The sequence below is a fragment of the Python bivittatus genome, unplaced genomic scaffold (genome assembly GCF_059951505.1).
Source record: "Python bivittatus isolate LINGU-HERP-01145 unplaced genomic scaffold, Pbiv_v1 ctg000320_np1212, whole genome shotgun sequence".
Lineage (NCBI taxonomy): Eukaryota > Metazoa > Chordata > Lepidosauria > Squamata > Pythonidae > Python > Python bivittatus.
This window is the reverse complement of record NW_028277052.1, coordinates 94730-107614: the sequence shown is the minus strand read 5'-3', so window position 1 is coordinate 107614 and position 12885 is coordinate 94730. Positions and strand designations below refer to the sequence as shown.

Sequence of the window (12885 nt, the reverse complement as noted above, 5' to 3'; positions counted from 1 at the left end):
CTCTCAGCAGTGCGGGAGCAAGTACCGGATGGGTAGCCATGAGCAAGTCACCTAAGTTCCTATTACTGCCTCCTTCTCTGCTCACGTCTTAGCTGATTATTGTGAGGCACCAAGAATAGCAGTAGGGAAAAATCATTTGTTCAGGACATGTCTTGGAATGCCTACGAATAATTTTCTGCTATACTAGGGCAGAAGAGCAGGTAAGAGGAATGTGACCGGGGGGAATGTGGCCCGTGGAACAGCATTGGCATTGGCTGAAAGAATGTGGCTACAAGAGATGCTGGTGGGCAAATTTAGGGACTGACAAAGGAGAAACTAGTTCTCCCAGCCCCTTGCAGCACAGCAGTTAGCAGAATCTTCAAAGGAGTCAGTGATAAGTGCTCAGCTTGGCATGCTTCTCCCTCTGGTCTGTGAACACATCAATGCTATGCTAAAACACCCTTCTTTCCAAACATACCAAGAAACTAGAGTTATTAGAAAGCTCACACTGATCAGCTGTGGGGGCAGTGATTCCGAGGAGACCAAAAGGGAAGTGCAAAGACCCCCGTGTTTTGCTAAAAAACATCTGCGCCTCAAGGCTGCATTTCGGCACCCGTGGCTTGTAAGGAGTCACTGACATGTTCTCCCGTGTGCATTCAACTAATCCCTTTGCAGGGATTTTGGCCTTGAGAGCTCTTGGTCCTTATCATGGATTAGGGACAGCACATGTGAAATTATCCCAGAATCAACTTGTGGTTCCAAGTCCCAACTAAAAATTTTTCATTAAACTTGGAAATTGCTGTTGTAATAATATAGGTCAACAGAGATTTCACTGATACACGTAGAACGTGGATGCCACGTGTAATTGTTTACGGCAAGGCAGCCGCCCCCAAGAAGAGGTTTTGGTGTTAATGTAACTATAAATGTAACTATAAGCACCCCTGTGGCTTTTATCTTTCCATATGTTGATGCCATGCCCCTTTGCTGAGGCTTCTGGCTTCCATTCCCAGCAGACCTTTCCAGTTCTAGGAATTGTCTTCCATTACCTAAGTTCTTCAGGAAGACAGCTCTCCTTCTTCCTCAATCCCCTTTACTTGCCCCATTGCCCCATAACTGAAAGAATACTGTGTGTCTGAAGCTCTTGTGTCCACAACCTTCCTTAAAAAGGAACAGAAATGTATTCCCCTGTCTTGAGGCTGAGTTACACTGGGTAGGGGGGCTTGTGGACAAGGCAAGGCAATGACATTTCCTGGAACGTGCTGTGGCCAAGCTGGGAATAAAGCAAGAAAGCGATAACACAATGGCAGTAATGAGATGAGCATGAGACCAACCTGCCCAACTCACCAATATTTATCTCACAAAGGTGTCCTAAGGACTGTAGTATTTCAAAATACAGCACTAGAAGCTTCAAGGTCCCTGCTGAGGCTCCTTAATTTCCACAGGCAAACGCTGCCCCCAACATCTGGACAGCAATGCTGGTTTAAAGCCACTATGGTGTTGACCTCAGCCTGGAACTGATCAGAGATACTGAAGAAGACCCTCTAAGTGGTTTGGCCATGCACTTCTCTATCAGAACTTCTTTTTGACATAACAAGCAGCAGCACTAGGGCAAGGGACACAGCACATCTCAACTTAGCCAACTAGCCAGCCACATTGCAAGCTGCCAATGCTCCTCGCCTCCCTGAAGCTCCTGCAAGACATGGTGACAACCAGGCTGAGGACTGGGCTGGGCAAGCAAGCTGGTGGCATGGCAGTATAAGGACCTCAAGACTGGCATAACAGTTCGAAGTTCACAGCCTCCCAATCAATCAGCTTGCTTGTACTGCTGAGATGTGACATACAATGCTGTGCAACACTGTATTGACCTTGTGCAAACTTCTCAGAGTGATCTACTTCCTGGGAACTGAGGTGGGTGCTCAGTGCCTTGCCCTGCAATAGCTACAGCTAACTCCATCATTCCTGAACAACAAGAGGATGAAAGTAACAGCCTCCTCCCTCTGCATTTGATCAAAAAGAGACTGATTCACCATGATGTAGAGTGCAATCATCATGCTGCCAGCATGGTATGGAAAATCATAAAAGGTCTTCAGCAAAGACAGCACTCTTCAGGCTCACCAGCCACCTGCCTGGTGCTGCAGTAGGGCAAACTGTCACTGAACAGTTTAAAAAGGGAATAGGCCTGCCTGAAAACGTGCCATGTTTTGAAACTTCTAATCTTCATCTATGATGCCTGAGGTATGTCACATTCCAATGCCGCTCACTGACTAGTGTGCACCAACGGAAAGAGGGAAAGGGGAATGCAGGGATTAGGCATGGAGCAGAAGGCACAGGACTTCTACTCAGAATATAATACCTGGAGAACTAACCCCCATTTATATTTCCAATTACAAAAGGCCACCAGAAAAAGCTGGTTGAAGCTGATCGGCTGGGTATCCAGCAAGAGACAGATTTTCCTCTTGGCAATCTCCACTATGGCCTCTGCTTTGATTAGGGAACAGAGAAACTCATAAAATAAGGTCAGAGACTAGACAAAGCAATGTAAATGTGAGAGATGGCCCATTTCAGAACCTGTCTGGAAAGAAACTCTTCCTGACTGCAGCAAGGAAAAAGCAACAAAACCACCAAAGATGTAGAAAAGAGTACATTTAATCAGAATTTAAAAATACAGTTGATAGCTGAAGGATGCACACCACCAATCCTCTGCCGTAATATAAGTTTCAATAAAGGTCAATAAAACAAGTCCTTCCAGTCCTGGTATGAACTGAATTGTGCTGTGAGCAAGGACAGGAGAAAAGCTGCTCCAGGCCGCTTATAGGGAGAGATCTGTCCAGAGAAGCACCAGCCCCACAATGGAGAGGCCTGAGGCTGCTTAGAGCATCAGCACTTGGGGATGCTGCTCTTCTGTTGCCTGATTAGACACATGGTGATAATTGCTTGAAAAATAAGCCCAGTTTCAGAGGTCAGCAGTCCAGTTGAAAATGGGGGGGGGGCGGTTTAAGAGAGGGGAGATTGTTGAGTAATTTAGCTTTCTTTTGGCAGCTTCATCAAAGGATATACCAAAAGTGGGTCAGAAAGAGCACAGTAGGCCACTGCCTGGTCTCATCTACCTAGTATCTCTGTTTAGCTTCTGGTGCTTCTGAGAGCACTGATGAATGTGTCCCATGAGTGCCATGGATACAGTGCCAGTGCTCCAGACTCAGCACACCAGTAGGTCAGGCACACCAGCCATTAGGAAAAGAACAGAATTAGAAACCGGGACCAGAAATGAACTTCCAGAATCCAGAAACCACCAGTGGAATTGGACATGCTCATGGCCTGCTTCAGCCTCTGCAAAGAAAGCTGATTTTGTACTTCATATTCCCAGCTGCTGCTGAAGACAAAACTGCCAGCCCCATCAGCAGTCGCACCTGAACTGGAGGTTCCATGGCGGGGAAGGTGACAACGGCTTCAGAAGAGAAAATTGAGCAAGCGATACGAGCTGTTTTCAGGGACGGGGGAGCCTCAGGCCTTCAGATGCATGTGTTTCAGATGGGCACTTTGCTTCTCTGGCTTCCTAGCTATGGAAAGACAACTTACTAGCCAGCTCTCTCCACTCAAAACCCACTTTTCTCTTTCACATTTGTGACATTTTCCTGGGATGGAAAATCTACAAAAAGGCTTGAATTAATTTCCCAGGAGAAATCTAGCTAAGAATCAATCTCTGACTGCAGCCCAAGAAAACATGTGGAGGCTGTTGGGTACAGGGATAATGTCATATATTGTTATTAGGCAGGTGGCTTGGCCTTTCACAGACAGGCAAATTTCCTGTCCATCTAGAAGTGGTAGACCTTGATTTGATTGTTCTCATCCAGCCCAAGCTGCACCAAACCAGAGCCACTGCTAGAGGAACGTGATGTACTTGCCAAGAGAGGGCTGGAAACTTGAGTGAAGGAAAAGCATAAGGACGTGGCAAAGGAAACTAGAAAGGTATGAATGTGCAGAAGCCTTTTAGCCGCAGCCACAACCGGAAGAGAACTCCTCTAGAAAGGGTTGTTCAACTTGGGCTTTCTACTACCATGCAACTGATCATAGACTGAGTTGGATGGATACATTTCATTAGGAGGATTCAGAGAATCAGGATTCATCTGATTCTCCAGAGAATCAGGATTCATCTGATTCTCCAGAGAATCAGGATTTACCTAAGCAAAAAAAGGGTCCACTAAATCACTCAGAAGTAAATCTCTCCCAATAGCTGAGGAGAAATTCAGAGAGAACTATGATCTGCATAGAAATGTAGAGTCCTCCCACCCACCCCACCTGCCCTGTTAGGGAAACAACAGTAGAGGCAGGAAAGTATGGAGAGGATGGAGACGTGGTGATAGAATGGTCTAGCTCCAATTACAGAAACCCCTGAATAAGATTCCAAACCAAATTCTTTGGTAGGGCTACCACACCTAATAGCCACTAGATGGCATCAAAAAGCCAGAGATTTCTGTGGCTTTTTGCTGACATCTAATGGTTGCCCAGATTTTTGCACCCCTAATAATGCAATCCCATGTACAATAGCTTACCTGGAAGCTATTTCTGCATTTTCACTCCTGCAAAGGCAAAGCAGCTGGTATTGATAGATAAAGGGGATATAACACATATGCGCCATTTATATTTTGTCATCCATTGTGTAATTTAAATAAACATAAATGCAAATTTCACATCTGGAAAAAGTAAGTAGACACATACATTGATCACTATCTCAAATACCTAAGATTGTAATCATGTGCAAGATTAGAACACTGTTAGAAAGGATCTGAGAGGAACCTGTCCTATTGAAACCTCAGATATTTAGCTTGATTTGCTCGTTGTTGCCATGCTAGGCGTGGTGTGTAGTATCATCACGCCTAGATCCAAAGAGCTCTCTGAGGCCTTCAGAAAGAAGGTTATAGATGCCTATGAGTCTGGGAAGGGATTTAAAAAGATCACCAAACAATTGGACATCAATCATTCCACTGTCCGGAAGATAATCTACAAGTGCAAAAGGTTTCAAACAATTGCCAACTTGCCTGGGCCAGGCTGTCCCAGGAAGTTTAGCCCAAGAACAGAATACAAGATACCAACAGAAGCAAATATGTGTAGCTCAGGGTTGAACTGTGGAGCCCTTGGGGTTCTCTGAACTTGGTTCATTACCCGGCCAGGTAATATCTTCAGCACCAAAGACGTTACCTAGCCGGGTAACGAAACGTTTGCAAGACAACAACCAAGTTCAGAGAACCCCAAGGACTCCACAGAATACAAGATGCTGAAAAAAGTCTCTAAGAACCCTGGAATTTCATCATGTGACCTACAGTTAGCTCCACCACTACTCATGTCAAAGCGTATGAGTCTACCATTAGAAAGATGCCGCACGAGTTAGAGCTACGTGGGAGGTGTGCCAGGAGGTATGCTGTACAGAAAGAACATCAGGGCAAGACTAAAGTTTGCTCACAAACACCTAAGCAAAACCCAGGACTTCCAGAACAATGTGCTCTGGACAGATGAGGCCAAAATAGAGTTATTTGGCCACAGTACCAGAAGATATGTTTGGCAAAAGCCAAAGACAGCATTTCACCAGAAGAACTTGATACCAACTGTAAAGCATGGTGGTGGAAATGTTACAGTTTGGCACTGCTTTACTGCATCAGGACCTGGCAGTTCACATCACAGAATCCACTATGAGTTCTTCATTGTACTAGAAGGTGCTTGAAAATAATGTAAGACCATCTGTCAGAGGCCTGAAGCTCAACCGAAGGTGGACCTTGCAACATGACAATGACCCTAAACCTTCAATAAATCCACCAAAGAATGGCTGAAAAAAACAGAAACAGAGGGTTCTGGAATGGCCACGTCAAAGCCCAGATCTAAATCCAATTGAGATGCTGTGGGGTGTATGCATAAAACCCCTCAAATACCACACAGCTGAGAAAATTCCGCATGGAGGAGTGGGAAAAAATTTCCCCCCAGTCAATGTCAAAGATTGATAGACAGTTTCTGTAAATATCTACTTGAGGTCGTTTCTGCCAAAGGGGGCAGTCCAGCTATTAGGGACAAGGGTGTAGTTATTCTTTCCAAAGAAGGAAATAGCATATCTTTAATTTTTTGTTGAGAAAATGATTGCAAAGTCAATTTTCATAGTTTTTTGGTTCAATTACATCACCTTTATCTTTATATACTGTTGGAGTGAAGATAAAATATTGATATATCTACATATGTTAAAAAAGAAAAAAAATTACATGGGGTGTGCTTACTTTTTCACAAGGGAAATGTGCATTTATGTTTGTTTAAATTACACAATGGAAGATAAAATGTAAATGATGCAAGTATGTTATATTTATCATATCGTATCATATCATATCATATCGTATCGTATCATATCGTATCATATGATATCATATCATGTCATATCCTTATCTATCAATATTGTTGAAATGAAGATCAAATATCTGTATGTTGAAATATGTTGAAAAAGTCAAAAATTTCAGTGGGGTGTACTTACTTTTTTACATGACTGTAGAACAAGGGCTGGGAGAGAAAGGGAAGGACAGGCAGCTTTGTTTTTCTACGGCTTAATGAAAAACTTGTTGATGAGCAAGTCTTTCTGACTTAAAATGAGAAGGGCAAGAAACTGTCCACCTAACAGACCAAGCCCACAGCTGGGCTGTAACTCTCCTCCCTCACCCACAGATACGAATTATAATGCAGGTCAGTTTTATTAGACCTGGCCACTATAGATACAGCTTATTGTTTTCAGCATCTCTGGATATGGATCTCAATGCCTTTTTGGGTGAGGGAACTTGCTGCAGTGGGAGGTATCTGTTAGTGGCCGTGGGGCTTAGAAAGAAGCCCGCCTGCACAAAAGGATACCCTTTGGAACTGTGCTTGAAACTCTCCAGCCATTTCTTATTGGCGTCAATCATGCTCTGGATGTTGGGCTTCTCAGTCTTGGAGCCCTGGAAAGGAAGATGCTGGAACAGGCAGACTTGCTCGCTGTTGGGAAGCAGGAGGGTGGGGAAAATCAACCAGGAAAAGCAGTCAAGCAGCAGACAAATTGGTTGCATTCATGCAGCAACCTTAATCAGGTCAGGTGAAGACCCAGCAGACACAAGGAGACCTATGGGGAGGATTTCTGCTCTTCTGAGAGGACTGTTGATGTCAGAACAAACTTAATTCTCTCTAGAGAATATCTTGCTGGTTTCCTCAGATATAAGGACATCCCTTCTCTCTCCTGAGCCAGAGGAGAGGTACTATAGCAAGTTGCAAAATGGCTACTCTACAACACACCCCAGGAGACAGATCTTGTTTTGTGCTAGCTGACCCAGTCAATACTGTAAGGCAAGACACAATGATCTCACCTGACATATCAGCTATGGATGTGAGAAGATACCTTACCCAGTGGTTAAGGAGTCCAGCTTGTCATCTTGGGCACCAAGCCCACCACAGGGCAATGGGAACTTCCCTGAACAGAAGAGACTACATTTACAAAATAACAAAGAACTTTCCATTATTAGAACCATAGGGAGACTAGAAACAAGTCCTATTTTTCATCCAGACATCAATCCACTCCAAGAGCCATATTACTTATTCCAAAGTTAGTCTCCAAGAGCTGGGTGGATTTGTCCTCGCAGCCTGCAGTCTTTTGCAGAGGGGTGTATTCAGATGCTTCCATCCCCCAAACTCCATGTTTGGAAACACAATTTAATTTTGGTCCAGGCACTGGGTGTTTCACAGAGTCCTATTAGGAAAGATCTTTCCAATGGATAAAAAGGCTTTCTTACTGTTATTGCATCATACAACCCAACTCAACCCTCATCCTTAAATCTAGATCAGAGGAGCTGGACTGCTGACTAGTCAATAAATAGAACAGACCTTCTAGGTAAAGAAATTCTCCACTTTCCATATAGTGGGAATCACTGCTATAAAAAGCTAAACAAACCAACAAACACAAATAAAATCTCTACTAAACAAGAGCATTAACAAATGCCAGCTTGCTGTTTTGCACTCCTTTTGAGGAAAAGGATTTTATGCCCATGGACCAAAGATGTAACTGATTCTTAAACACCCCTAACTTGTAGATCTCAAGTCAGCTCTTGAAGATAGTCTTATTTCTACCCTTACCCCATTGGTGATTAAAAGCAAAGGTGTTCATCTGAAGAAACAACTGTAAAGAAAATTCCCCATACTCTTGCAATATCTTGACGTCAGTCTTTCTCTTTGTGATGTCAGAAATTTAGATGGAATAAACTTCAAGGGGAGCTAATGTGATCACACAATTGCACTAGGCTCTAAATATAACCTACTACTGGGAATATTGCCTTTACAAAATGCTCAGGGCGCTTGAGGTAGAAAAACAAAGCAGCCAGAGGAGAAAACCTGAAGCATCCCCTTTGAAAGGGAACTACAAGTCTCAGGCAAGACAGACAGCCATGAGCCCAGTTCCCAGGGTAGCTGAAGATGCAATAGTAGGACAGGAGCTGGCAGGGTGGGGCAGGCAGGAGGAGAGCTTGGACATATATTATGAAATTCTACTTCTGGTCCCCCTTTCTTAACTCAACAGCCAGGGAGCTGGATCACTAGAAGTCTTGGGCTCAGATTGGTGCTTTTGAATGCCAGGTCTCTCTGAAACAAATTTGGTCTGGTCTGGGACTTCTGGGTGGAGAAAATGGCAGACTGAAGGCCTCAGGGGACAGCTGAATTCAGAATATTGTTTACTTTAAAGCACTTTTGAATTAAATAATCAAATAATACATGCCTCCATGAGGACGACTGTTTGCTAAACTTTGCCAAAGTTTGCTAAAGAGGATTGCTCCGTTTCCTTAAACAAAGAGGTAAGGGAAAGTTGTGAAAGATCACGTGACTATAGAACTACGGAGTGCCAAATGGGACTAAAGAGTTAAGGATATAGAGAAAGAGGGGGAAAAAAAAAAAAACTAACCCTAGCCCTTTTCTAAGTTACATAAAATGCATTCAAACATGCTGTAACTGAACAAAACCCACTGAGAGGCATCATGGTTACCACTGTTTAATAAATGTGGGAAGGTTAAAAAGCCCTTTGTCTGTTATGGGAGCATCTGAATGTCTTGAGATTTTAAAAGGAGCCTCTTGGCATATCAGGTAACAGAGCTAGGAGAAACTTGTGGGAATATTACAATACTGTGCAAAGGTTTTAGGCAGGCGTGAAAAATGCTGTAAAGTAAGAATGCTTTCAAAAATGTATATTGTAATTGTTTATGTTTATCGATTTACAAAATGCAAAGTGAGCGAACAGAAGAGAAATCCAAATCAAATCAATATTTGGTGTGACCACCCTTTGCCTCCAAAACAGCATCAATTCTTCTAGGTACATTTGCACACAGTTTTTGAAGGAACTCGGCAGGCAGGTTGTTCCAAACATCTTGGAGAACTAACCACAGATCTCCTGTGGATGTAGGCTGCCTCAGATTCTTTTGTCTCTTCATGTAATCCCAGACAGACTCAATGATGTTGAGATCAGGGCTCTGTGGGGGCAAAACCATCACTTCCAGGACTCTTTGTTCTTCTTTACGCTGAAGAGAGTTCTTAATGACATCGGCTGTATGTTTGGGGTCGTCGTCCTGCTGCAGAATAAATTTGGGGCCAATCACACGCCTCCCTGATGGTATGGCATGATGGATAAGTATCTGCCTGTATTTCTCAGCATCGAGGACACCATTGATCCTGACCAAATCTCCAACTCCATTTGCAGAAATGCAGCCCCAGACTTGTAAGGAACCTCCACCATGCTTCACTGTTGCCTGCAGACACTCATTATTGGACTGCTCTCCAGCCCTTCGGCGAACAAACTGCCTCCTGCTACAGCCAAATATTTCAAATTTTGGCTCATCAGTTCAGAGCACCTGCTGCCATTTTTCTGCACCCCAGTTCCTATGTTTTTGTGCATAGTTGAGTCGCTTAGCCTTGTTTCCACATCGGAGGTATGGCTTTTTGGCCGCAATTCTTCCATGAAGACCACTTTTGGCCAGACTTCTCCGGACAGTAGATGGGTGTACCTGGGTCCCACTGGTTTCTGCCAGTTCTGTGCTGATGGCACTGCTGGACATCTTCCGAAGTCGAAGGGAAGTAAGCATGATGTGTCTTTCATCTGCTGCATTAAGTTTCCTTGGCCGACCGCTGCGTCTACGGTCCTCAGCGTTGCCCGTTTCTTTGTGCTTCTTCAAAAGAGCTTGAATAACACATCTTGAAACCCCAGTCTGCTTTGAAATTTTTGCCTGGGAGAGACCTCGCTGATGCAGTAGAACTACCTTGTGTCTTGTTGCTGTGCTCAGTCTTGCCATGGTGGATGACCTGTGACATGAAACTGTCTTCCACAACCTCACCTTAGTAGCAGAGTTTGGCTGTTCCTCAGCCAGTTTTAAGCCTCTTACACAGCTGTTTCTGTTTCAGTTAATGACTGTGTTTCAACCTACATATGAAATTGATGATCATTAGCACCTGCTTGGTACAACTGGTTAATCATACACCTGACTCTAATCCTACAAGATCCCTGACTTTGTGCAAGTGTACAAAGTGTGCAAGTGTAAGAATTGATGCTGGTTTGGAGGCAAAGGATAGTCACACCAAATATTGATTTGATTTGGATTTTTCTTCTGTTCACTTACTTTGCATTTTGTAAATTGATAAGCATAAACAATTACAATATATATTTTTGAAAGCATTCTTACTTTACAGCATTTTTTCACACCTGCCTAAAACTTTTGCACAGTACTATATGTTTCTAGTTTTTGGTTTGATTTTGGAAGATAGAGTTTTAAAGTCATTTTCTTAACACTCATGACATTTTGGGCAATATGAGTATATCATAGCGGTGTAAGGCAAGAGCCATTACCAAATATTGTGTGTGTGTGGTGGGGGGGAGTAAAGCTTTCAAATGACTAGCCAAAGCTAGAAGAACTGTGGGAGAAGGAAGGGGACCCTTGGTTCTCAAACCCCAGAATGGAATTCATTATGAGTGCTATAAGAGCAAAGGGGTTAGGGTAAATTCCAAAATGGAAAGCAGTAGACTCTAGAAAAAGGAAATTGCTCCCAAAGAATGCACTCCGTACAGTGATCCTGTGAGTCAGGAGCACAGGAGACAAGGAGGAAAGCAGCTGCAAATTACGGCTCTCGATAATCCAAACCCCACCTCTGGAATCTAGCAATCATGCTTCATCTGGGAGCAGGGAAGGGGAAGAGGAGGGAGGAAAAATGAGCTCCACTGGTCCTTTCAGAGAGTAGCTCACACACTGAGCCCTCCAACCAAGGTTAGTGCCAGGTGGCATTAAGAACCGTCCCCCAAACAAGTTGGCAAACTCAGGGATCCAATGCCAGATTGGGCTTTGGGTCACAAGAAAGAAACAGCTCAAGAATCCATTCTCACCTGGGAAATATTTACGCCACTTCTCCGTCAACATACTGTCCACAGACTGTCCACTCACAGCTGCAGGACTGGGGCCTGAGCTGCTACACCAGACCGACTGAGGTCCAGTAGAAGGTACAAATGGTGTGGCAGAATAGGCACGTGCCAGAGAGGTATAAGCAGTCAGAGGAATTCCGTCTCTGGCCAACGGAGCGAGCGACTGGCCTTGGGTGGAAGTGAAGAGAGACTGCTGGCTGCTGAAGGTACTCAGGAGACGAAGGACACAGTTCAGGTCGCTGGTGATCCGCTGCAGTGAATCAGTCAAATACTGGATCTTGTCAAAGGGAGAAAACTGGATGTCTGGTTTCAAGTCAGCTACTGTGAAGGAGATGGGGTGGAGGGGGAGAACTACTGATTATTATTGGGCAAGGAATACAGGGGTGGTAGAGCCTTGAACCCACAAAACTGAAATCCATGCACAATTCAGAATGAAAGGCCTCCTGCATAAAGGGGGAAGGTAGCTTTCCAGAAGGCCCAAGACTGTAATTCAGACAGACTTAATCCAGCAATTCATCAACCCCAGGAGACTAGAGGAGAAAGGACTTCATCAAATCCCATCAAGGAAGAACAAGGAAGATGGGAGAGCCTCTCTTGACCTGCCAACTTCTACAGCAGGGATTCTTAAACTGTGAGGTGTAGCTCCCTTGGGGAGGTGCAGAGGGAGCCCAGGGGAGGGGTGGAGGGCCTTCTGGTTACATTGTTAAAATAAATCCACCTTTCCCAAAGTTTCATTGTATTGTTTTCCTTGTTCACTTGCATTTATTTTGGTGTTTGGATTTTTAGGGGATGTGTATATTAAGATTACACTACAGGGAGGTGCGATGGCAAAAAGTTCAGGAACCCGGTTCTATAGGGACAGCTATGTTTCCTGATCGCAACACATGCCAATTTCTTTTTGGGAGGTAAGAAGAGTGGAGCAATTGGTATGTCACAGACCACCCTTTTCCAGCCAGAGTGCTTTCCAGATGCATGGACCCACTCTCAGAATTCTCAGCAACGGCATGCTAGCTGAGCAGAAATGAGTGAAAGTCTATTCACCTGGAAGGTAACCAGGTTGAGAAACATTAGTGCAAACTCACAGATTGAAAAAGCTCAGACTGCAGGTTGTGGGATGCTGGTCTTAGCATTTGTCCAAACACTTACTCTTGTGGGGAGATTGATCAGCACTCATGAGGCTACTTGTGTCTTCAGAGTCACTGAGGTCAAAAGTCACCATTTTCTTGCAGGCCATTCCCTTGATTGTATCTTCATCAGAAAACTAGTAAGGAAGAAGTGATTTTCCTCACTGTTGTGTCTCAACCACTCAGGGTAAAAAACAGCCACTCGTCAGCAGGCAGGGCCAGGCCAGCTTGCTTAGCTTCTTTGGCCAGGCCAAAACAAGCACTCAAGCCAGATCTTCACAGTTAGCAGGTCCCCAGTTGGGTCGCAGGTTACTGGCAGAGCCAGTGACTGAAGCACCCAGGACA

The 12885-nt window shown here is 44.3% G+C and overlaps 1 protein-coding gene across 8 annotated transcripts in view; it reads right to left on the bottom strand.

Annotated features, from left to right (window-relative positions):
* Nucleotides 1–2607: 2607 nt before the first annotated feature.
* CEP164 (centrosomal protein 164) overlaps nucleotides 2608–12885 on the bottom strand; it is a 46623-nt gene continuing 36345 nt past the window's right edge. For 5 of the 8 annotated variants that reach the window (XM_088138799.1, XM_088138801.1, XM_088138800.1 and 2 more), the window contains 5 exons: nucleotides 12563–12677; nucleotides 11381–11737; nucleotides 7378–7444; nucleotides 6853–6975; nucleotides 2608–3891 (listed from right to left, as the gene is read on the bottom strand). In XM_088138799.1, the coding sequence (XP_087994925.1) occupies nucleotides 3792–3891; nucleotides 6853–6975; nucleotides 7378–7444; nucleotides 11381–11737; nucleotides 12563–12677 (762 nt within the window). In that variant the 3' untranslated portion in view covers nucleotides 2608–3791. Of the gene's footprint in view, nucleotides 3892–6852; nucleotides 6976–7377; nucleotides 10427–11380; nucleotides 11738–12562; nucleotides 12678–12885 lie in introns of those variants that run through there. The other 3 variants (XM_088138803.1, XM_088138804.1, XR_015795815.1) reach the window with 3 other exon arrangements.